Raw genomic sequence first — 27,286 nt, 5'->3', positions numbered from 1 at the left:
AAATTTTTCCCTCGTAAGTAATTATACAATTATACGGTATCGGTATCGGTATCTATTATAAATTATTTTGTAATTCAGCGCATAAACTGGTTGAGCTATCAAATGTTACACCAGTCAACGGCAGACTAGATCTCAATAAGAACATAATATTTATTTCACCTGAGAAACGTTGAGCTGTGTAATAGTCAAACCAAGAAAAGTCTGCAGAGATTTTGACAGCACACGCAGTGGTGGTGTTATTTTAAACGTCATACTCATGGAGACTATATAAAGGAGCCAAATCTCTATGTATGAAAAGTGTCCATCAAAAAACAGTAATTAGGCGGCGCCACCATACACCGAAATACTACCAAAAACAACCTACGTAATTTGGTCGGGTTATTTGTTGCCTTATCTCCCAGAGCCTAACTAGCGCCACCGAAGAGATTAGGAACTATTATTTAAAGCTAAAAGCGATCACTTTTGCAACAATTCTGCCTTAAGAGATTGGCATCCTTTCTATACCATCCATAGTCATACTTCTATGAAATTATGACGTATAAATAACACTGGCACTGCGTGTGTGCTGTCAAAATCTCTGCAGACTTTTCTTGGTTTAACTAAATACTTTCGCGTGAAACTATTTAGAAACCCTGCACCTAACTTGTAACAAAAATATATAAGAACTGTAATAGATGTCATAAATTAAAGAAAAAGTGACGAAATCCTCCAGTGGTGAAGGCCGGATATATAACATCTATTACAGTTTTTAATTTATATATAGTAGTGTGACTACTTAAAAAACTCAAATCAAAATATTTAATAAAATAGTTTGATTTGTTCCCAAACTTACAAAAAAATAAAAGTTATGTTTGTAAATGTTTACCGTAACATTGGTAGAGACATAAATGGTTATCAAAGTAAGTCGTCTTGCCGCATTTTAAGTACTATGTACTTATATCAAAATTGATTTCCAGGATTTAATGACACGACATGAGCAAGCTTTATACATAGTTTCATTTATACTGGGTGGAGGGTGGTTATGTTATATGTTTGACGCCAATGTATGTCTGCCTGTTGTCTGTCTGTCTGTCAGTGGCATCGTAACTCTTCAACGGATGGGCCGATTTCGATACGGTTTTAGGGTTCCGTACCCAAAAAGGTACAACAGGAACCCTTATGGTGAGTATCTGCCCGTCCGTCCGTCCGTCTGTCTGTCACATCGCTAAATATCCCGAGAACTACTAAAGCTCTCGATTTGAAATTTGGAATAGTTCATGAACAACGCTAACCCGGACTGATTGTTATTTTTTTTATTTTATTGTTATTGAATGTGAAAAATGCCCAATATGAAGAGGGGGCAAAATATCAAAGTTTAGTACTAGATCAAGTGGGGTATCGTTTGAAAGAGCTCAAATTGTACATGTCAAAACAAATTGTGTTTTTTTATAAAGAAAAAAAAATTGATTTATGAAGTACAGACCCCCCCCCCCCGATCTTTACCAATGAAAAATCATGAAATTTTTACATTATCATAAATATTACAGGAAAAATAAAATCACGCCTCTATCTTGGAAACTTTTTTTTAATTATCAAAAAACTTTTCCGAATTGAATTTGCAATTTTGCCACCTTTGCGAGTGTTTATTATTATACTTGAAATTTATTTAAGATTACTATAAAACACCTTCTTCTTCTTCACATGATAAAGAATTATTCCTGAATAACCAACATACATAAATACTAATACCGGTCTCGCAAATTTATTAGCCGTCAAAAGTCATTGATTGTGTTTATTGGCATGGCACCGTGCGAAGTGCATGGTGGAGGTAAGTAAAGCGATCGCAGCACATAAGGTGGTAAAAATTGGCAAATAACGAATGTTAGCGTCTTTAACATTTCATACAAGTTATATGGCTCAAAATGGAACTTTAATTTACGATTACTCCTGAGATATTCATTTAAATTGTATGGTGCAAGGGACCATTGTAATATGTATGAAATGATTAATATAACTAACGTATTTAATTTGGCAATTATTAATACTGTATCCATGTAAATAGCTTTGCAAATGCCACATATAGTCGGACGGTTTTAAAATGTCGGAATCCACGTAAAGGATTACCTACCGATGAATGGCATTGTTGTCTTTTGTTAAGCCCAACCGCTAATTGGCTGTGCAAAATGGAATGCAATAACAACAAAAGATTCCATACAGATAATAACCTTATCGCTTGAAGAATAGAGTTAAAATTGCAATAGCAGGTACTCGATATTATATAGCATCCTGTACCTGACTTTAACAAAAGAACACCTGGTGGTATTTTCATGTTTAATTTCCAAAAGGTTCTATATCGAGTACCTGCTTTTGCAATTTTAACTCTATTCTTCAAGCGGTAAGGTTGTTATCTGTATGGAATCTTTTGTTGTTATTGCATTCCATTTTGCGCAGCCAATTAGCGGTTGGGCTTAACAAAAGACAACAATGCCATTCATCGGTAGGTAATCCTTTAAGTGGATTCCGACATTTTAAAACCGTCCGACTATACTATGAAATCTTTTTGTAGAAGACAAGAATGGGTAGTAAGTTATCCTTAAAAGATAGACATACACCATCACGGACTTGTTTATAGACCAATGAAAGTGAGTTCTTTCCACAATAGCGTGGCGGTATTTTAGCGTAATTTTTTTCTGACTTTGTTAGCAAATATCGTCATATTTCAACCAATTTACACAAAACCTTAACAAATTATACGCTTTAACCTTCCTCAAGAATTATTCTATTATTAGGTGAAAACTGCATAAAAATCCGTTCATTAGTTTTCACTGAAATTATTACGATTTACTTACTTCTCGTTTAATAGTTTTGACAAAATATGAGCTTATAACTGCAACCGCTGTGTGGCGCTGTCGTCGTGCACGGTCATTTATTGTTTCCCCATATAAACTTTCACCTTCTTCTCACCCCCTAAATGTTACCTGCTGAACATTCAGCTTGTGGTAGCCCTAGTCTCCCATCAGTAGCGTCTCTAGCAGAAACTTGCAGGCGCCGAGGGACGCGTGGGAAGTCACCTCCAGGTATTCCTGGTCTTGGAGAAGTCAACCTGATTACAGCAAACAGTACCTACTGCACGTTAAACATGTGGTAGCTCTACTCAGACGCCTGCTTCATACGGCAGCCCTCCAGGTGTTCCAGATCTTTGAGAACTTAACCTGCCTACACTCTTTGCACCCAGCAGCGCTCCAGGTGTTCCAGGTCTTGAGCTTTCCCCATCACACACTACCAGCGGCACGCTTAGCGAGTGTTACCTGTGACCCTTTGCACCCAGCAGCACGTGGCCGTACCATCTAAGGCGTTTTTCTTTGGCTTTATCGATTATTGGTGCGACTTTAAGACTTCCCCTAATGTACTCATTCCGGATCTTGTCCATTTGTACGCATTTCGGTAGTGTGTAAGGTGGCTTGTTAAGGTGGCATTTGTTTGTAGCCCAGCACTCCGTTCCATACAAAACCGCGGCTCTTATTGCTGTTTTGTTTTACTTCAATAATATGAATCAATTAGTCCGGCTACTTTCCCTTAAAAAAATTCAAGTAATAGTCCTTATGGAAGAAAAGCATGGAACTTGTTGTTCTTACCAAGCTACAATTTTTGCAATTAAAACTATGTTTTGAAATGATTATTCTAACATGTAGTAATAATGACATTTTCTACCTGTTCGTGTTTATATGGTTTTGTATATGTATAAACTCTTTATTGTACAAAACACAGAACACAAATATGGCATAGAATAGGCAGTACAAAGGCGAACTTATCCCTTTAAGGGATTTCTTCCAGTTCCGGTTTTTGGAATACGGGAGGTCTATATCATTCGAGAAGTCAGCAAATTCAATCGCGGTGACTCCGTCATAAGCGGGATTTTTCCAATAGCCCTGTGCATCGCAAATCAATTAATGTTGCAAATTTTAATTGAATGTTGAGGAAGACAAAAATATTCAACCGGTAATCGATTTCGAGGAAATTATGGCAAGGTTTAATTAATATCGGTTTGTACCTAAAATGTATAGTGCACCGTCGCAAACGAGTTGGTATACTTAATGAATGCAGTCAAGTCTACCGGCTGACCTCAATTAACAAACATTCTGGATTAAATTTGTCTTGAGATTTTACACGACTCAATATTAAATTCCAAAACAAGATTCCTCTACTCCTATTCTTTTATAATGGTGTACTTTCTACGTAGTACCCAAGTAGTACCTATTGATATTAATTCGATTAAATTAGTTTCAGCTATGTTATAAATGTAATCCGGTATTAAATTGGATCTTTATCGATCAAACTATAATGGAATGCTTTTTATTGTCGGATACTCTATGCCACTTCTACCTGAAATAGATTATTCAATATAAAACCGTTCATAGAACTAAAATATTAATTATACATTCATTGAACGGAATATACGACATCAACGCGCTCGTTTCTTCGCTTACAATTTGTGGCTTAGGTTCACTAGTGACAATGTATTGTAGGTACCTATGGGTATGGGTACTTAAACTTATGGGCGTTTAAAGGTCCCCTTTTATAGTTTTTCGTAAATAATTCTTAAACGGTGGCCTCGTAGCACAAAATGTTCTATTACATAAACATAAGTAATCTAAATAAAATTTTCTACAAAAAACCGGCCAAGTGCGAGTCGGACTCGCGTTCCAAGGGGTCCGTACATTACACAATTTTTAACAATGGTGTAAGTGGTCATGTCAAGATCATGAAATGGCGGTTTTTGATAATATGCCTAGGAATATCTTGATCAAGTTATTTTACGATGCGCCCGGTATGAAGCTAGGAATATCAACGAATGCATTGGTCTGATCGATTTGCCGCCTGTTTTATTAGGCAGATCGTGATATGCCTGGGTTAATCTTAGTCAGAACATGAAATGGCGGCGTTTCTTGATATGACTAGGAGTATCTCGATATGCCCGATTTTACGATCTGCCGCCGACAGATACATTTAGAAGAGCGTGCTGAGGTATGATATGACATATTTCCGGCTTCCCGGTAAAATTTACTTTTAAATAATGGCGTTGAATAATATTGTCTTCGGTTACCGCGATAGCTACTCATGAAATAAAACTAAGAAAACGGATTATATCGCGTTATTGAATTTATAAATACATCCCGACGTTTCGAACCCTTTACAGCGTTCGTGGGCAACGGGTGACTGAGGAAAAGCTACAGTGCAAAACTACCCACATACAAAAAATAATAATGAACCATCATAAACTATAAACTTTAAGGCAGGTTGTACATGCAGAATCGGCTCATAAGGCTAGTTATACAATACAACTATTTTCAAGTAAAGATATATATAAAGCTTCGTCGCCTAAACACGGTACTCGACTGAAAGGCTCTATTATATCACGATTGTATAATAGTATTTTATACAATCGTGATATAATAGAGAGCTTTTCAGTCGAGTACCGTGCTTAAGCAACGAAGCTTGCTGAGTTGCTTAAGTTAAGGTACGAGATTGAAAAGCTTAATTGTATCACTATTGTATACAATACTTTTTCTACGAGACAAAAAAATAATACTTTCAACTAGTAGAATCATATAGGTAAACAAACCAAAAGTATACAGCTAAGATACGATATCGCGAGCTGCCGCAGCCCGCGATACCTTCATACAGTTCATACCGATGCCCGGCCGCCGGGCCCGGGGGCGCCGGCGGGTTGGTCAACGATACCTCCTCGTAACTCATGAGGCCCTGGTACCTGCTCCTTGCTAAATTCAATTTTAAGACAGTTTTTTCTCGATTCTGGCCACCGTAGTCTATGGAGACTAACAAGCAACGCTAAGTGGTTTTCGTAGGGTATGGATGTTGCTATATGAAGGGTGTCACATGCGCGTTCCTACTACAACATAAAATAAAATGTTTTTGTTAGCCAACCAATCACAAAGCAGATGCATTGAATCGAGTCTCCTCGAAATGTATGAAGTTCTATTTTCAAAATTTTTATAATTGACTAAACCGTATCGATAAAATTCTTATGCTTGAGTCGGAAGTGCCATAGACTATCCAACGTTGAAAAGAGTAAGGTTGTAGTGTTGCATGTGAAGTTGTAATACACAGATTATACTCGACGAGTAGAAAAAATACTATTTTAACGAAAGTAAAACTAAAAAAACTAAAAAAGTAATAAATATCTATATGAAATAATTATACACTAATTAACAAAGAAATGTAAATAATACAGTATAAAATAGTTTTATTAAATTAACATTCCTAAACCACAAAACAGTGAACAAAATGCAAAAAAAAATTATAATATGTCTATAAATGTCGTGTCGTGTGATTGTGATTTCTATACTTAATTTTAATTTATTTTCATATTTATAGGATAATAATATTGATATATCCACGATATATCTAATTTATATAATGAATATTTTCAATTGTACGAACAAATTATAGATACCCAACAATTTTGGCTGATACAGGTAAATATCGGGTAGATTGGGTAGTTTCGGGTATTTAGATTCGGATCAGAATGAGAATATCTCTTTACCTTCAAAAAAGATGTCCGGCCTACTTAAGACATTGGGGAACAAACTTATACAAAAACGTCCCGAAAAGGGTTTACAACTTTTCCTCCTTTGAAATTAATATTTAAGTAGTTAAAAAAAGTGAGAGTAAGTACCTACTTAAGTAATATTTACAATACATACATTGCTTCTCATCCGGGTTACGAATAAAGGATGACTCACGTTAGACCGGGCCGTGTCCGGACCGGAGCTTCCGGCGCTTCGTTTTCTATGGAAAGCATCACGTGATCACCTGTCAGTCATAGAAAAGTAAGCGCCGGAAGCTCCGACCCGGACACGGCCCGGTCTAACGTGAGCCATCCTTTATATGTAACATATATGTTAGGTAGGGACGTCGTTAATGCAAGGAGCAATGCAGTTGATTCCAATAGGGCAGTAATGACAATGACGGAGTAGAATTTAGAAGAGTTGTATTGTATATACTTTTATGCAAGGTTGTTTTGACTTCCTGTTAGATATGCGTAATAGTGTAACGGTGAGTGGGCGCTGTAGACGCAAGCGGCGCACGCGCCGCGCCACATTGCACCGCGAGGTCACTTTTTACCACTTCTGGGTGTTGCTCGCTTGACCTTGAAGTGATTTGAGGTTACAATTATATATTCGGAGCACCTACACGTACGTGACAGTAAATGCCACTACCGAGAAAGCTGCACTTTTTCCGACGTGATGCGAAAGGCAATTATTTCGTTTTCTACTGTACCGTTCTGCAAACGCGCGAGTAGGTAGAATGTAACAACGACTGTATCCATCGCAGATGACAATATTTAAAAGGTTACCTGGCAATCAATATAATCATTAAAATTCATCACGAATCAATTATTAATAGAATCGTGCTCAAGCATGTAGTCGGGTCAATTTGGATGTAGGTAGCTAATACTTACGTTCCTTTCAAGTAGTTAACGATCGAGGATCAGATGAATTACATAAAATAGAGAAAGCTCAAAGGGAAGCCGCCGCGCCGTGAAGTCGGAAGCGGACACGGAGACTGTCCACCTGACCTGACCCTGGCTGTGGGACCTGCTGTTACTCAACTATCTATACCGACAGGTTAACCTTTTATCGCGTAACTCACCTTACACTCGTTCTAGGCAGAATTCATGTATGAGCATGCTAACATTCGAATATTATTATATCACTTTTAGAACCGGTATTTGGCGAATCGGAGAAACTAAAAGTGAAGCAAAAGAGCTGGCACTATAATTATAATAAAATAGTGCGATGCAACAAAGTAGAGAATCTTAGTATTATGGTAGTAGAGAATCTTCCCACAAAAGTCAATTCTGCGATTACGATGAGAAAATAGGTAAGGAGTTGCATTGTTACATCACGAAATTGTGAAGACATACGCTTGCACAAATGTTAATGTGTGTACACACAGTAATCTTTAGGCTCTATTCAACATTCTGCAGCGGATCTCGACATTCGCTCAGCTACACTGACATTTAACGTCATTGAACTATTCGGCGCGTAGGATTTCGCTATGACATGCCCCTTGAACTTACAATACTTGGAACTAAGAAGCTTTCTATTTTGCAACCTTATAATATGATTGATAAATTACGCCATTTTGCAACCAAATTAAGTGCACTGCCTAAACATTCGGATCGGTAGAGATCGTCGTATTTATTTAGTACTAGCGACCCGACAAATAAAATAATTTGATTTGTTCCCAAACTTGTTCATAGATGGCAGCACCAGTCTCTCACGCTACAACGTAAATCCGTAAGGAGTTCGTGTAAGAGGTGCAAGCGCGCACTGCTTGCCCTTAGAGCTGGTCAAAGACGCCTAGTCTTACTAAGATGGCATATACTCGAGAAATTCGGACGACGGGCACCACCGTGGCGGGGTGGCCTAGGGGTTCATGGCGTTAGCCGCGATAGCTAAAGACGCCGGTTCGAATCCGGCCTTCACCACTGGAGGGCTTCGTCACTTTTTCTTTAATATATGACATCTATTACAGTTTTTAATTTATATATAGTAGTGTGACTACTTAAAAAAACACAAATCAAAATATTTAATAAAATAAATTGATTTGTTCCCAAACTTGTTCATAGATGGCAGCACCAGTCACTCACGCTACAACGTAAATCCGTAAGGAGTTCGTGTAGGAGGTGCAAGCGCGCACTGCTTGCCCTTAGAGCTGGTCAAAGACGCCTAGTCTTACTAAGATGGCATATACTCGAGAAATTCGGACGGGCACCGCCGTGGCGGGGTGGCCTAGGGGTTCATGGCGTTAGCCGCGATAGCTAAAGACGCCGGTTCGAATCCGGCCTTCACCACTGGAGGGCTTCGTCACTTTTTCTTTAATATATGACATCTATTACAGTTTTTAATTTATATATAGTAGTGTGACTACTTAAAAAAACACAAATCAAAATATTTAATAAAATAATTTGATTTGTTCCCAAACTTGTTCATAGATGGCAGCACCAGTCACTCACGCTACAACGTAAATCCGTAAGGAGTTCGTGTAGGAGGTGCAAGCGCGCACTGCTTGCCCTTAGAGCTGGTCAAAGACGCCTAGTCTTACTAAGATGGCATATACTCGAGAAATTCGGACGGGCACCGCCGTGGCGGGGTGGCCTAGGGGTTCATGGCGTTAGCCGCGATAGCTAAAGACGCCGGTTCGAATCCGGCCTTCACCACTGGAGGGCTTCGTCACTTTTTCTTTAATATATGACATCTATTACAGTTTTTAATTTCTAAATTGTAATTTACATAGAATGTTTCGTTTTGTCGTGACTTGAAATTAGCACTCGCAAAAAACTAAATAGGTAATTAATTAATCGTTCTTCTAACCTTGGCTTCATCACCTACGTTTGTTAAAAATGTATTTATGGGAACGAATTCATATATATAACAAGTACAAGACAAATGTTAAGGAAAATGTGTTAATTGTATTTGCTTATTTTTATTAGCAAAGCTCAATAATAAATATTATAAATTATAAAATATGCATATAAATAAAATCTATGCATCGGAAGTAAGTAACTCCTTAATTGAGAAAACTTCGATTTCTCGCCAGAGCAGTTAGTTTTTACTTAATATGACTCATTAAGGATGACTCACGTTAGACTGGGCCGTGTCCGGGCCGGAGCTTCCGGCGCTTACATTTCTATGATATGACAGGTGATCACGTGATGGTTTCCATAGAAAACGAAGCGCCGGAAGCTCCGGCCCGGACACGGCCCGGTCTAACGTGAGTCATCCTTTATCCTGTCCTGTCCGGTTTCGGCCTCGGCGACTGAGTTTTTTCTGGCTAGTGAGAGCGACGATCGTGAGCTCTCATGTGGCTGACGTAGCCTATTTTTACAGTAAATGTACGGCCACACTCACCGCAGGTCAGCACCCCTCCGACAAAATTGTAGTTTATGACCGCAGGTGGTCGGGCCTTTAACTCGTCACGCTTCGCGTCGAGTTCCACTCGTCTCTGCTCTTCGAAGGCTTGCACTTTTGTACTCACTGTATGCCTCCACTTCGGCCGATCTTGTGCCCAAGTCTCCCAGTCTTAACATGACTAGTGACCTCGCGAACCACTAAGTCTCCGCAATTTTGAAAAGTTTCCAAAATCAGCCCTCCGACAAAATTGTAGTTTATGACCGCAGGTGGTCGGGCCTTTAACTCGTCACGCTTCGCGTCGAGTTCCACTCGTCTCTGCTCTTCGAAGGCTTGCACTTTTGTACTCACTGTATGCCTCTACTTCGGCCGATCTTGTGCCCAAGTCTCCCAGTCTTAACATGACTAGTGACCTCGCGAACCACTAAGTCTCCGCAATTTTGAAAAGTTTCCAAAATCAGAATTAAAAATATCCATGTACTAGTATGTAAGTAAATAAATTCATGGAACCTTCTCCAGGGGGCGAAACTGTTCCTTTCGGGTATTCTCGGCTCCGTTCGGCTCAGCATTGCTTCGAGCAATTATTAGGGTCGGCACAACTTGACGTCCCTTTGCATGTACGACCACGGATAATGACCTGAATTTTGAGAACCCTAAATAGCCGAAAGGGATAGTGCCATACTCAATACGTCATATACTGTTTCATCGATTTATTTATTTATAGTTGTGTTTTTGTTTCAGAGTGATTCTCGTTGCTTGCGTAGCGTGCGAAGTGAGCGCGCGCGCGAGGCCGCAGGACGAGGGAGAAGCGCGCGCCGCGCCCTCCCGAGGGCTGCTTAAGCGCGGCCTGCTGGCCAAGGGGAAGCCCACCAGCACTACCACCACCACAACCGCCCCACAGGTACACATGCAACCTCAATAACATATAGGTATCTACTTTACGTACAATCCGAAAATGTGCTTCTCTGCTTCCCTCTCGCGGGTTGCTCAATTAGGTATATCCTACTGGTCATGGGGAAATCCACCACCGCAACCGCCCCCAGGTATGCAATGTTATAAAACATGCTTTAATGTGATTCTGAAAATGGGGTTGTTTTGGAATAATCTATTGTGTACTTAGTAACTTATAAAATCGACTAACGTCTTGACACCAAATATAACTCTTTCTCCTAAGAAAATATTGTTATAGTACATTTTACATAACTTGGGTACGGTGACAGTTGTGTTTTAAGGTTATAAATAGTACGGATATGATAGCTGTCACCGTACCCATGCTATTAAAAAAATACTATAATCGTATCATAACCGAGAAAATATCAACAACCTTTTGGCAACGCTGTCAAGTTCAATTTGATTGTGATGTTAGGTATCCAAGGTAAGGGAATACCAGTAGGTGTGGGATATGACAGTTAGACTTTAATCAGACCGTAACTTCCTTGTGGTCATGGGTCAATTGTATATAGAGCGCACCTTATGTAATTGTTGAATTGAACTACATCGCTAATATGTTGCTAGTTTCAGTCACTGCTTTGGTAGTGACATTGCTGTCTGTGTCTGTGTATCAACACCAACGCTGTGAAACGAATACGTACCTACCTACTTGACTTATCAGCGTTGGCCGTTGACCCACGTCACTTATACGTTATATTCTTTTTAAACGCAGGTTGTAAACTTGCTCATGTCATTAAAATATTACATCAAATAATTCATGCTATTATTGCAACGTAACATATTTATTGTTTATTCCCGCAAACTAGTGCGACCTCCAAAAGGACTCATCATATAGTGTTGTAATCGAACATACTTATTACGTATTGGCAATGTACCGTCACATAATGCGACAATTTGGCATGGTTGTCGGATGCCAATTCAAGCGGATGGATATTTGCACGTAACGTTTTCTTACTCAATTGAATTACATACATGCCGACTACGTAAAATTAGAGATTAGAAAGCGTATAAAGCTTATGTACCTAAATGTTGTAACGGCCCTATTAGGAATGGCTACCGGTCTATGGACTAACGAATGGAAATTCATACTCAAAATTGCTGATAACGTTAATAAAAATTTTCGTTACCAGACGCCTTCGAAACCTTTAGAACTAAAATTAAAATTCGATATAACATTAATCTAGTTGCTGCTTCAACGGGTTAATTAATTGAATAGGGTACTTTTCTGTTAGTCAAATCAGTTTCGCTTTTCGAACTGTCAAAACGATTAGGTAGGTATGGAATTTATAGGTAGGTATGTACATATATGAAAACAGAACAAGTGACGTCACGGTCAATTCTCCTACGTTTTAGGGTTCCGTACCAAAAAAATACAAAAGGAACCATTATGGTGCGACTCTCAAAGACAGACTTGTTTGTTTTTATTAACTATAAGTGTAAGTATACATGTGAAAATGACTTAACTATGGAATATTAGAAGGGAGCAAAATATCAAAGTCTAGATACTAGGTCAAGTGGGGTGTCATTGGAAAGAGCTCAAATTGAACATTTCAAATCAAAAAAATGGTTTGGAATGTTCAATTTGAGCTCTTTTTAGTGAAAAAAAAATATTCATGAAGGAAAATGGAAGGAAGGATTTACATAACACATTATCATAAATATTACAGGAAAAATGTAATCACATTATCTCTATCTTGATAACTTTTTTATTAAAAAAACATTTCCCAATTTAATTTGCAGTTTAACCCCCTTTGTGGGTGTTTCATTATACTTGTTTCTTTGAGATTACACTAAAACACCTTCTTTCAAATAAAACAAAAATTGTTGAAATCGGTTCACATGATAAATAATTATCCTTGAAAAACCCACATACACACAGGTCGCGCAAATTATTTAGCCAATTTGCCGATAGATAGCGCTGTACATAAAATAAATAATATGCTTAATATACTTCTGGTCAAGACTTTTCTGTTTATTGTTACATGAGATAATTGAAAGTTTGTACACCGAGGGTTGTGCGAGTTAAATAAACTCGCACTTGACCGGTTTTTAGGGTTCCGTATCTCAAAAGGAAAAAAACGGAACCCTTATAGGATCACTCGTGCGTCTGTCTGTCTGTCTGTCCGTCTGTCACAGCCTATTTTCTCCGGAACTACTGGACCAATTAAGTTCAAATTTAGTATACATATGTAAGTTTGTGACGCAAAGACGGACATGTAACGTAAACAAATTAATTTTAAACACGGGGACCCCTTTTAGGGGGGTAAATGAAAAAATTAAAAAATAAAGTTTTTCAAACTATATCGTATTACATATAAAATGAAAGAGCTCATTATAAGAATCTCAAATTTATTTTTTTATAATTTTACAATAAACAGTTTAGAAGTTATTCAAGAAAATATTCAAAAAAATTCCCCCCTTTATCTCCGAAGCTACTGGGTCTAAAATTTTGAAAAAAATACTCAAAATAGATCTTTTTCCTATAAGCCACAGGAAAATCTATTAGAAATGTGCAGTCAAGCGTGAGTCGGACTTAATTACTTAGTTCTTGATCCAACCCCTACGGGTTTTTTAAAGACATTTCACTCACGTTTCACATAAAAATACATTGTTTAACTTGTGTCATGTACGGAACCCATGGAACGCGAGTCCGACTCGCACTTGGCCGGTTTTTTTAGTTCTACCCGATTTATTAAATAAAAAAATGTGTTGTGGCGCTTTATTTTACACGATTTTTTGATGAAGTTCCCTATTCTGTACAATAGGTATAATATAAGCACAATTTCACCATATGTCCTAAAAACACTTCTTCTGAGTTACGAAAAGGTAACTCTTATTGTGATTGTGAAAAGTTGTGGTTTCGTATTTTAGGCCACCAAACGAAGGAAACACAGGGTAAATAATTCGTGTATAAGCAAATTTTGGCATAGTTGTAGGTTGTAGGGAATAGTGTATTAAACAAGATACTAAAAGTACCCGAGGGCGGGGGTGAAGCTAACGGGTACGGGGGGGTATAAAGGTCCCTTTTTATAGTTTTTCGTAAATAATTCTTAAACGGTGGCTCGTAGCTCGTTACATAAGTAATCTACATAAAATTTTCTACAAAAAAGGTTTAGTACACTTTTTTGCTAGGATCAATATTTTAAAATATATTAAAATGGGAAAGTTACTTATAATACCATTCCCCCCCCCCCCCCCCCCCTTATCTCCGAAGTTTACCAACGAAAAATTATGAAAATTTTTCATAATAATAACATTATCATAAATATTACGGGAAAAATATAATCACACCTGTTGTATATACATAGGTATATCATTATATTGATACATGTGGGTAGCTGAGGAATGTGCGGTAGGTTGAGAATAGAAATAAATCAGTCTTGGTCTAGCTAGCTCGGTGGTTTTACTTAGATCCCTAATCCCGAATACAACATGGTGTCAGGTGTAAATAACTCAGCATATTAATCGTAAATCGGACGTTTTAGTGCCTATAGTGATGGAGGAAAATCAAGTTGCAGGGTTGGCCGCTCAGAATAGCGGCTATGCAAGTTTACAACAGCCCGCGCCGTTATGCGAAGGCGGTAATGGCAATATGGCGGACAATTGGCGTGATTGGAAAAAGACATTCGATTGGTATTTGGTAGCTTCGGGGCGCGATGGGGCATCGGGAAAGGAAAAGTGTGCGTTATTCTTACATATCATTGGTAAAAGTGGGCGTGAAATATATGAAGAATTGGACTTTGAAGAGGCCGAAAAGAACGATTTTAATGTGTTGTGCCGAAAGTTCGAATCGAGGTGTAACCCAACAAAAAACATTAACTTTGAGAGACATATGTTTTTCGAGTGTTCTCAGGGAAGTGACAAGTTTGAGAAATATTTGGCCACATTGAAAGTGAAAAGTAAATCGTGTAAATTTGGGGATCTAAGGGATAGCTTGATTTTGACTCAAATGATACGGGGGATAAAAGATGGCCAGCTGAGGGAAAGGATGCTCAGAAAGTCGGACTTGGAGTTAGGCGACGCCGCAGCATGGTGCAGGGCGGCCGAGGTGGCGAGCGAGCAGGCCGGGGCCGTGTGCGGCGCGGAGCCGCCTGCGCCGAGCGCCGCCGTCGAGCCCGTCGTGGCGCGGCCGCGGGCCGCCGCCCGGCCCGGCCCGCCGCCGCCGGCCGCCCGGCCCCGACCGACGCCCGCTGCTGCCGGTGCCGGTGCCGGTGCCGGCCGGAGCTCAAGGAGATGTTGGAATTGTAGCTACATGCATGACAACAACAGATGTCCAGCGGTGCAAGTGATATGCTTTAGGTGTAACAGGAGAGGGCATTTCGCGAGATGTTGTCGGTCGTCCGGATTTGTGAGTCATACGATGCGTGAGTTATCGTGTCAAACGACGGAGGAAATGAGCGAAGAGGAGGAGTTTATGATAAGGGGAATTGAAGTCGGAAGCGTTGACAAAAAGGACTGGTACGAGTGGATAGTCGTAAACGGAGTGCGGGTGCAGTTTAAATTGGACAGCGGTGCGGATGTGACAGTTATCTCGATAGACAGTTATGTGGCTGCCGGATTTGATAAGCAATTATTATGTAAGACGAGTACAATATTGAAAGAGGTTAGTAAACATATATTACCATTGGCAGGTTGTTTTGAAGCGGATTTAAGTTTTAATAATGCTACAATTAGAGAAAAAGTATATGTGCTAGACGCCGAGTGTGATAATTTGTTAGCGCGAGATGCTTGCGTACAATTAAGGTTGATAAAGCGTATTTATGAAATTAAAAACACTTGCATTAGTAAGATGATAGCGTCGCATAAGCACATTTTTGAGGGAATTGGGCAGTTGCCGGGGTTACATAAGTTAACAATTGATGAAACTGTCCCGCCTGTTGTTAGAGGGTCTCGGAAAATACCAATTAAATTACGGCCAAAATTACAGGAGGAGTTGCAAAGGCTTCAGCAGTTAAATATAATAGTGCCAGTTAGTGAGCCTACTGACTGGGTCTCCAATATTGTGATAGTAGAAAAAGCGGATGGAAATATTCGGCTATGTCTGGATCCGCAGCATTTAAATAAAGCGATTAAGCGAAGCCATTTCCAACTCCCCACTCTTGATGAAATAACGGCTAATATCTCGGGGGCCATGTATTTTTCGGTGTTAGATGCGAGTAAAGGGTTTTATATGTGTGTTTTAGATGAACCTAGCTCAAAACTTTGCACATTCGCGACACCGTTTGGGCGCTTCCGCTTCCTCAGGTTACCGTTCGGGGTCAGTTGTGCGTCGGAAGTTTTTCACAGTATAATGTATAAGTTATTTGCAAGGCAGGGTGTGGAGGTGTTTATCGACGATATATTAGTTTACGGAAAGACGCGAGATGAACATGATCAGCGGTTAGGGGAGGTAATGCGTGTAGCGGCCGAGTTTGGGGTTAAGTTCAATAAGAACAAGTGTGTGTTTGGTCAGGAAACTGTAAAATTTTTGGGCCACATACTTGATAGAAATGGCATTCGGATTGATCCAGATAGGGTAAAGTGTATAGATAATATGCCTATTCCGGAAGACAAAAAAGGGTTGGAACGCTTCATGGGGATGACAAATTATGTGTCTCGTTTTATTCATAATTATGCAGATAAGGTGGAGCCGTTAAGGGAGCTATTAAAAAAAGATTTAAATTTCGACTGGCATGAGGTGCACACGAAAGCATTCAAGGACCTTAAGCGGCAATTAGCACAGGCGCCTACACTCAGGTACTACTCGCCCAACGAGCCGGTGACGGTGTCGGTGGACTCGAGTTCTCGCGGGCTGGGCGCTGTGCTGCTCCAGGGCGGGCGGCCCGTGGCCTACGCCGCGCGCACGCTCACTCCCACCGAATGTAGATGGGCTCAAATAGAGAAGGAGCTCCTCGCTATCCTGTTTGGCTGCAGTAAGTTTCACCAATTTATCTATGGGCACTCTCAGGTAACGGTAGAAACGGATCATAAGCCATTGGAGGCTATTTTCAAAAAGCCGCTGAACGAGACACCGATAAGACTACAACGTATGTTATTAAAACTGCAAATATATTGCTTAAACATTTGTTATGTACCAGGGCGACTGATGTACGTGGCTGACACGTTGTCAAGGGCGACCACGGATTTAGGCGAGAGGGGCGATCAGCGAGTACAACAGGAGGTACATTTACACATAAATACTCTGGTGAGTAACCTACCATTTAGTAACACTAAAATGCAGGCAATACGAGATGCAACGAGAATTGACCAGAGTTTGTGCGAAGTAATGGAGTATTACAGAAAGGGATGGCCGCATACCAAAAGCATTGTAACTGAAAAAGCTAAGTCTTACTGGGAGGTAAGAGATGAGATCCATGTCGTGGAGGACGTAGTGTTTCGAAACGACTTGGTGATTATCCCTAGTGGTTTACGGGCTGAAATGATCAAGAAGGTACATGAAGGTCATCTCGGCATCGAGAAGTGCAAAAGACGAGCGCGCGATGTGATGTGGTGGCCGGGCATGGCGGCCGCCGTGGAGCGCGCGGTGCGCGAGTGCGAGACGTGCGCGCAGCGGCGTGCTTCTCCGCCGCGCGAGCCTCTCGCGCCGCACGCCTCGCCCGATAGGCCTTGGCAGGTGCTCGCAGCTGATATTTTTCAGGTAAAGGACAAACATTATTTGCTCGTGGTCGACTATTACTCCAAGTACGTGGAGGTGGCTACTATAGTGGATTTGAGAAGCGCGACAGTGATAGGTATTTTGAAACCTATGTTTGCACGTCACGGAATACCGCAAAGATTGGTATCAGATAACGGTTCACAATTTGTGTCGCAGGAGTTTAGAGAGTTCGCTAGGGATTGGGATTTCGATCAGGTTACTAGTTCACCGCATTATCCTCGCTCGAACGGTCTCGCGGAGCGTAATGTGCAAACTGTCAAAAATATGATTATAAAGTCACAAGAAACTAAAACTGATTTTTACGTGGCATTGTTGAATTATCGCAACACCCCAATATCGGGTGAAAAATATTCACCTGCTCAGTTATTATTTGGTAGGAGATTAAATACAAAGTTACCAGTAAAAAGCAGCTTATTGAACCCTAAAACTCCGGCGAGAAAAGAAATAGCAATCAGACGCGATATTAAGAATGACAAAACGAAGCAATATTACAATAGAGGAACTAGATCATTAAAACCATTAACAGATAATGAGCAGGTGCGTATTCGAGACCCGACCGAGATAAACGGCAGAGGGCGCTGGTTGCGCGCGCAGGTGGAGCGCGCCGCCGCCGAGCCGCGCTCCTACTGGGTGCGCACGCCGGACGGCCGCCGATACCGCCGCAACAGGCAACATATCATACCAGCGGCGCCGGCGCCGCCTACTGATAATTCTGACAATACTAATTCAGGGGCAAATATATCAAAATACTATGATGACTTGGAGGAGTGTGGCGGAGGTCAAACACCAGGACCACAGAGTTCCTGTGGGCCCCAGGCCACAGCTGATCAAGATTCCGCTTTCCGCTACACTCGTTCAGGCCGGCGAGTACGCACGCCGGATAGGTTTTATTAGTTATAATACTTAGGTAGGTATAGTATAAATTTAATATTGACGGTGAATGGTGAATCTTTGTTTTTTTATTTCAAAAAAAAAAAGCACTTAGGTACCTAAGTAATTTAAAAATATTGTCTTTAACTTAAGTATTTACTTATCAAGTTAAAAAATGTCTACTAGTAAATAAGGATATCATAAATTGCATTGTATGTATACGACACATTACAGTCAATAAGCTTGTGATGAACGTTAATGCAATGTAATAGGGTTTACAATGGCCTAGTGCGATTATCGCTGCATGTTAATGTTGATAAATGATTTTTTTTTTGTCAAACTCAATAAAATAAGGTGTAAAAGTAATATGTAAAAGTTTATAGCAAGACAAAAGTAATATTGTTGTAACGATAGTTAAATAAATACATACGTTTAGATATTTAAAAAAAAAATACCTATATACATATATGTTCTTGTTAAATGTATTTAATAAGATAATGCTCTAGTTTAATTTTGTTTGGCTACCTATTATGAAAATATGCATGTTTGTTCATAAGGGGGAAGATGTTGTATATACATAGGTATATCATTATATTGATACATGTGGGTAGCTGAGGAATGTGCGGTAGGTTGAGAATAGAAATAAATCAGTCTTGGTCTAGCTAGCTCGGTGGTTTTACTTAGATCCCTAATCCCGAATACAACAACACCTATATCTTGAAAACTTTTTTTTAACTGTAATAAAACATTTTCTAATTTAATTTCCAATTTTAACCCATTTGCGGATGTATGTTACACTGGAAATGTCTATGCGATTACACTAAAAACACCTTCTTTCAAGTAAAACAAAAATTGTTGTAATCTGTTCACATGATAAAGAACCAACATACATTCAGGTCGCGCAAATTAGTTAGCCAATTTGCCGATAGATGGCGCTGTAAACAATTATTCTTAGCCATTACAATTGTGCTTCTGGTTAAGTCTTTCGTAATTATAGTTATTATTATTATTACGAGCCTATTGTGTCCCACTGCTGGGCAAAGGCCTCCCCCCTCTTCTTCCACTCCTCCCGGATACCTTTATTTGGGCCAAATAGTCTCTTTCCAGGCGCGACAAGAAAAAGAGGTCGACAGACGGACCGAGAACGCCTGGAAGAGCTATTGGTCCATGAAACACCTCATGAAGGGAGACCTACCTCTATCACTCAAACGTAGGCTCATGGACATGTGCATACTTCCAGTCCTCACCTACGGTGCTCAGACTTGGTCTTTGACGGAAGCTCAGAAGTCCAAACTCGGGGTTTGTCAGAGAGGTATGGAGCGCAGCATATTAGGTGTGAAACTCGGGGATCGCATCCGGAACACTACGCTGCGCTCTAAAACCCAAATAATAGATGTAGCTCGGAAAGCGGACAAGTTAAAGTGGGACTGGGCTGGTCATGTCTGCCGCATGCCGAATGACTTGTGGGCCAAAATAACCACAGAGTGGCTGCCCCATGAGTCAAACCGGGGATCCGGCAGACCTCGTCGGCGATGGCGGGATAACTTGGACTCCTTTTTGAGCGACTGGCCAGATGTAGCTCAAAACCGGGAGGAGTGGAATTATAGTTACATGAGAAAATTTATTTTGTACGGAATTCTCGGTGCGCGAGTTAAACGAACTCGCATATGACCGGTTTTTTTACTCTTCCGACAAATTTGTTTAGCGGCACAAATTTGTTATAGTTAGATATCTAACCTAAGATACCTAAATATTTGAAAGAAGCGGCAACCCTAGCGTTGTGTCGGCGCGCGCGGTGCGGGGAGCGGCGCGTTGAAGGGCACTCCATTGTATTTTTTTGTAGGTATCAAAACGGTAGGTAGTTGCGTTTTCTTTGAGAGATAAGTATCTGTTCGTAAGAACTATTTATATAATCTGTGCCCCCACTCTCGGGTACTTTTAGTATCTTGTTTAATACACTATTCCCTACAACTATGCCAAAATTTGCTTATACACGAATTATTTCCCCCGATTGGCAATGTTTGGTCTTCGTTTGGTGGCCTATTTGTTCCGCCCACAATGACTTTAAACCAGTCAAATTTTATCCAAGTCATTGACACCAAATTATGTTTAATTTATGTGCAAAAATAGTTGTCTCGGGTTTTCAAACGTGCGTAACGAAACGTCCGTTCCGTTGGGATAATATGCAACCTACAGGAATACGTATATGGTCTCCAAATAGGCAATCTAGTGGGAATCAAAATGTAGACGCCCCATTGATAGATTGCGTAAATGAGATGAGTCGGGCATATCCATGTGGCTCAAGGCAAGTGGGCCGCTGATCCAGTGATGCGGTCACCTTCACCGTCGATCTCTACGACCTTTTCTCGCCAGAATTTTTACGGACGATAGTCGATACATTGAAATGTTATACCTAATATACACACTGGTCGCGCATATCATATACCTACTTGATCCTGTTTAGTATGAAAAGAGCTTAGAATTTTCACCATACAATTGTATACAAAAAATATTTTCAAAATCATACTGTTCGATAGCAGGCAAATGACTCTTTTACATGTTGGATTGAATTTTTATTTAGGTAAATATATTGAGCCTCAAATTGTTGCCAAAGACATTCTTTAAAATTTCGAGTTTACTTTATGCAACGATTTAAAAAACCTTTATGTACTAGTTCATACAAAATAAAACGATTTTGTACTGGATAACGATTTATGGATTTTTATACGCTTGCCATTTGGTAAATAGGCAATGTACACGAATATTTTGCACATCATTTTGAAGCTAGATATGTCTGTTAAATTAAAAAAGTAAACTGCACAAAAAACTGTTACCCGACTGCGACTTAGCGGTATAATTCTGAAAGTCGATTTTGTATACAATTGTATGGAAAAAATTACGAGTGCCTAAATAGTTATGAGCGGTAGTGTACGTGTAATATTGATTAGAGTTAGACCAATTAAGCTTAAGTTATGAAAGATTCAATTAATTTCAACACTTAGATAACATGAGTAGGTACTTATCAAATCATAATATCTCTAAACTAATTAAGAAATAAGTAAAATGATTAAAACAATGGACCAACAGTGTGGCTACCACCCGTTTGACACTGACATAAACGCTATCGAGAACGTAACTTACTTTCTATGCATCTCGCTCGTACTCGCATATTAGTGCGAGCGAGATGTATCTTATACCTTTAAACGAGCAATTCTTTTATATATGTATAGGTATATATTTATATATTTCGGGGATCTCGGAAACGGCTCTAACGATTACGATAAAATTTGCTATATGGGGGTTTTCGGGGGCGAAAAATCGATCTAGCTAGGTCTTATCTCTGGGAAAACGCGCATTTTTTAGTTTTTATATGTTTTCCGAGCAAAGCTCGGTCTCCCAGATATTAGAAAGTAAATTACGTAGACTATGACGTAGACGTTATCGTATATGTCAGTTTTGACACTGTCAGTGGCTCATTACGGGTACAGATGTTCAATATATTTTTCTTATTTCGTTAGAATAAGTTATTTTGATTTATTAATTATTCGTCACGCAAAATTTCGTATTTAATTAGCAAAATAAAACTATTAAAATTATTAGTAGTATTAGTATTGTGAAACTAATTTTTATTCGAAAACTGGTTTTGACGCAAAAAATGCTAATATCTCAATTAAAACTATTGGCCAAATTCCACTTGAATGATGTCGCAATTTAATAGACAATTAAATAATAGTTTATTATGCTGCTATAATTGGTCTGTTTACAATGTTTATACAAGAAATAAGGTGCTAATCACGTTCGTTGCGGCTGTTAGTGAGGTATGGTGAGGTGGAGTATCACTGTCACATTGCGCAAGAAAGAACGGGTAAGACCATGCGCGTCAAGTGTCAATTTTGATCGAAAATTACTATTTAAATTAAGATTGTTTTTTCTTCTTTTTTTTTGTTTATTGTGTCACATCCATACTAATATTATAAATGCGAAAGTCTGTCTGTCTGTCTGTCTGTCTGTGTGTTCCCTCTTCACGCTTAAACCGCTGAATCGATTTAGATGAAATTTTGCATAGAGATAGGTTGAGTCCCTGAGAAGGACATAGGATAGTTTTTATCCCGAAAATCATCATCATCATCACCTTAAGAAAGTAAAAGGCGGGGTGGAATTGAGATAATTAATGAAGTGCCTGCTAATTTGTGTGCATAATAATAATATGCTCAAGTTGAATTATTGCTATGAGATTTTTTCCAGACGCTATACTGCTGTTACTAAGTCCACGCAGACGAAGTCGCGGGCAATAGCTAGTAATAAATAACAGAGTAAAGTTGGATTAAAAGTCAAGTCCTAGTTAGAGGTTACTTTGGGAATTAATTGTATCGAGCGAAGTGTTAAGAATATATGTAATTCGTGCATCGGAAGCTTATAAATTAAAGATAATATAATCAAGAACTACATATATGTTTTCCACGTCTACGAATATCAGCGTCTCTTAGATTAATATGACCATATAAGGAGATTTTTCGCCTTCTGGCTCAGCTCAGGGAACCGCCTTAAGCATACTCGTATTTTGCAGCGGGTCTTTCACCCCAGTGCTGCAGTTAGCATGAGAAAACGGGCTGTTTTCCTACAAGGTTCCTCTAAGTTTGAATTTTTATGCTCGGAATATGTTGTACGATCCACTTGAAGGCGGGTTGGTGCGGCAAATTCCTGACTAGCATGAAAAGTGACATTAAGCCCGCCTTATCCATACTAATATTATAAATGCGAAAGTCTGTCTGTCTGTCTGTGTGTTCCCTCTTCACGCCTACACCGCTGAACCGATTTAGATGAAATTTGGCATAGAGATAGGTTGAGTCCCTGAGAAGGACATACGATAGTTTTTATCCCGAAAATCATCCCTTAAGAAAGTAAAAAGCGGGGTGGAATTGAGATAATTAACGAAGTGCTTGCTAATTTGTGTGCATAATATGCTCAAATTTAGATTGCTATGAGATTTTCTCCAGGCGCTATTCTTACTCTAGCTGCGGTTACTAAGTCCACGCAGACGAAGTCGCGGGCAAAAGCTAGTGTACTTACAAGTATCTCTTTTGAGCAGTAAAGACACAATAATTAAATAAATAAATGACGTATTAGTCGATAACGGTGTACAAATGATTCGAGTCTTTTTCTATCCAACACCGGATTTGTTGCAAATCGGTGTAGGTAGGTAATGTGTGCGTCGATTTCAGGAAGAAGCCGAGTACGAGGAGGAGGAGTACGCGGAGGGCGAGCAGCAGGAGCCGTCGACCGAGGCGCCGCCCTCGTCCACCGAGGGCAAGAAGCTGGTGGCGGGCGGCGTGCGCCCCTTCCGCAGCAACACCGATCTACTCGCCGCGCTTAAGCGCCGTCGCGCACAGGCTGCCGAAGGTTGCTACACTTATTACATTATTATACGTGTAACACACTGATTTAAACTTTCACGATTTTTACTCATTATTATTTACAACGACGGGACTTAATCGCGTAAAATAAGTATTAAACCCACCTCCGACGTTTCGAGGACGGCGTTGTCCCCGTGGTCTCGGAGAAGACCATTACCGATTATACGTGTAGTACCTAAATGACGAAGTCTTGATGTTAACTTAACACTGACTCTAGTCCAACTGCCTAAGCTTAGGTTCTTACCCTATCGGCACACAAACCTCCACTCCATCGGCACACAAACCTCCATAAGGTTTTGCCTACGATAGGTCTTGTAATAATCTAACATACTGTAATTTGTTTCCTTATTCAATAAAAAAAAAAGGTACATGTAGCAAATTAGAATAACAAATTGATGTTGATTGATGTAGTGGGTCTAAAGGGTCTAAAATACGAAACTATACCTACACTTAGACTATGATATTGATATGTAAGTAATTACTTGAATTCTTGAAGTAAAAGTACATGAAGTTGAAGATTAAGTAATGGTGAAATGACTTATTACAGCTAAACTAAAGGGAGGACAGTCAACAGCGGCCGCTGGGCCAGTACAGGACCAGGACAGCGCCACCGAGGCTCCGGTCAAGGCCAATTTCAGTAAGAACCTGACATCGACTCTAAACTACTTATTAATAATACCTACTCGTAGTAAAGTCTAAAACTGGTAAGCAGTCATAACGTGTATACGACCTTGAAGCTTTAAATGCCAGGATCTTTTCCAAATTACATCAACTAGAGTAATTTTAATATAAAACTGAATAATTTTATACTAATTAAAAGACAAGTATTATCTTACCATAACAGGATTTTTTTATCTTTACTTTCAATAAATGTTGTAGTGGCCGAACTTACGGGGTTATGGGTCTAATGTTATGTGAATTATTGATTTGGCCACGTAATCAATAGATATTTATATTACGAAACTGAGAAGAGGCTAATAAAATAAGCGCATAAGTTTAATCATGAATGCATCTAGTGCATTGCAACACACAGTCCAGTACACGCGCTAATTGCATTTTCGTAATATATCTGGATTCACAATAACTGACCCGGTTGTAAATACTTCAAGACCCCCCGACCTTCGATTCGATTCGTGTTCGGCCTCCGATTGACGAGCAAAACCATAAGATTGTCAGTTAATCAGCTATAATGTTCTCTGGGCGGTAGTACGAAACGTTTTGTCAAGGCTTGTCGGCCCTCCCTCGGTGAAAGGAGCGCGACGCCCGCGCCCGTTCGCCCTTTAAATACTGTATCAGATGCAAATATAGGTTTAACTCCACCAAATGGAAGAATTTACATTTATAGTGTTTGTGTCAACACAGTTACAGTAACGCTAAAGTGTATTCTGATCGGAATTCTGAATCGATCAGTATTATGGAACTTACAACATACGATTTACTTGAAATCTTATGGATATTATTCTAACTTGTTTTGTTGTGATTAATTGCCAATATAAGACCACCAGAATAGTGAAACCAATTCTCACTCTAACTAGCTAGGTGTAGGTGAGAGACTTTCTTAGCCGAATATAAAGACAGGTAACAATTTTTTACAGACAAGAAGAGGTTCAACACTGCGACGCGGGAGACCAACACCAACAGTGAGGACGCGCCGCCGGCGCCTGCCAAGCCCGTCAGGGGCCGATTCGGGAAACGTAAGAAATGACCTTCTATAAAACTAAACACGTGTGTATATTGGATAGAAGGCACATTATGAGATTATGACGGTTCAACGGCATCGCTTGCCGTTGCTGTTTCCCGCTAGCTTGACCGGGTTTTTATAGAATGGGCCCAGTGAAAAGCAGGGGCCCGTTTATCAAAAGCTTGTAGCTTGTAATACAAGTGAAAGTCCCTTTTTGACAGCTTTTGTTAGAAAGTGAAACTGAAATTTTTTTTTTTGTAATGTTCAATTCGAGCTCTTTCAAATGATATTCCACTCGACCTAATAACTAGACAAACTTTTTGCCCCCTCTTTATAATAGGCACTTTCATAATTAATTAAAAAAATTACACTTCCAATATGTTAAGGTTAGCGCTGTTCATAACTATTCCAAATTTCAAATCGGTAGCTTCAGTCGTTCTCGAGATATTTAGCAATGTGACAGACAGATAGACAGACAGACAGACGGACAGAGTCGCACCATAAGGATTCCTTTTGTACCTTTTTGGTACGGAACCCTAATTAGGGTGATGAAAGTTATTAACTATGTTATAGTCTTATAGTATGTGAAATGATATATATGAATACAGGGCGTCCCAAGACTATGGAACATGAAGGAAAAGTACCTTAAATATTGTAGATAGGATATTTTAATGAAAGATAATATAGTCTATAAAATAACATAGTCTTATTTTTAAAAGTTAGTAATACTGCATTCAAACATTTTCTAAAAAAAATATTTGCTCGCACGGTGACGGAACGGCGCAGACCCGTCTGCGTCGTGCTGTCTGCGCCGGTCCGTCACCGTCGACGCAAGCTCCTGATGACGCTTTTCGGTACGGAGTGAAACATGTCGAGCGTTTTCGACTTAAAACACGTGAGTGACCCGTTATTAATATATTTAATATGTCTGTGTCTCACGGAAGTTTTGTTATTAAGAATTAATATTTTTTGTCATTTGTTGTTTTTTGTTGTTGTTAAGGTACTTTTCCTTCATGTCCCATAGTTTTGGGATATATATATATATACACTACGCATACCAGTGGCTGCAAGTGAATAGAGAAACATTTAGTGCCCCAATATCCGAAACTGGGACAAAGTTCTAACATGGATTTATTGTTTTAAATGGACAGCAGCTGCGAGATCCATCCCAGAAGCTGAGGAAGAGCAGGCAGAGCCGGCGCCCGTCCGGAGCGGCAGGACCTTCTCCCGGCGAGGAGGAAACTAAGCCCCCACCACCTCTCCTGTCTCCCCCAACCCCAACCCACCTTCTCATCTCAATACAACCCCCAACCCTTTGCCATTTCAATTCATTTGCTGTTTCAAAAGTATTACTCAGTCTTTACATTTAAATACTTATGGAGCGGCATTTTCTTATGCAGTGCAGCTCTTCCACGCTGACAGTTCCCCGTAATTTTTTAAATTAGCGACGAACGGTATACCTATTTTTATTTTATAATAATTGTAAATTATGTATAAGTATTTTTTAAAGTAAACATAAAAGATTGTATTCTGTGTTTTAATTTTCTTGGCTAGAACGAAACCCTCCATTACGCGATCATCACACTGGTGCGCACGCCGCCCCGGTGCATGAGCGAGACACCCAATGTGTTCTAGTAACGCCGTAAAGGGAATCAGAATCGGTAAAGGTTCAATTATAAAGTAATAGTGTTTTATTATAAAGTAAAATTGGACTGTTTAATTTTGGACTTTATTACCCATGTCAAAACCAAGTCAAAACTAAGAGCAGAGTATAGTATATGCTAAGAGTGCCAGATCA

General features: G+C 39.7%; 1 protein-coding gene across 4 annotated transcripts in view; it reads left to right on the top strand.

The window, feature by feature from the left end:
• Positions 1–27,016, top strand: part of LOC134754607 (uncharacterized) — a 30,734-nt gene extending 3,718 nt beyond the window's left edge. Inside the window, exons 2-6 of one of the 4 annotated variants that reach the window (XM_063690923.1) lie at positions 10,659–10,818; positions 23,616–23,793; positions 24,355–24,444; positions 25,403–25,501; positions 26,643–27,016. In XM_063690923.1, the coding sequence (XP_063546993.1) occupies positions 10,659–10,818; positions 23,616–23,793; positions 24,355–24,444; positions 25,403–25,501; positions 26,643–26,734 (619 nt within the window). In that variant the 3' untranslated portion in view covers positions 26,735–27,016. Of the gene's footprint in view, positions 1–10,658; positions 10,819–23,615; positions 23,794–24,354; positions 24,445–25,402; positions 25,502–26,639 lie in introns of all 4 variants that reach the window. The other 3 variants (XM_063690922.1, XM_063690926.1, XM_063690925.1) reach the window with 3 other exon arrangements.
• Positions 27,017–27,286: the final 270 nt, after the last annotated feature.

This window comes from Cydia strobilella, chromosome Z, assembly GCF_947568885.1.
Source record: "Cydia strobilella chromosome Z, ilCydStro3.1, whole genome shotgun sequence".
In the NCBI taxonomy this organism is placed as follows: domain Eukaryota; kingdom Metazoa; phylum Arthropoda; class Insecta; order Lepidoptera; family Tortricidae; genus Cydia; species Cydia strobilella.
This window is presented reverse-complemented; position numbering and strand designations above follow the sequence as displayed.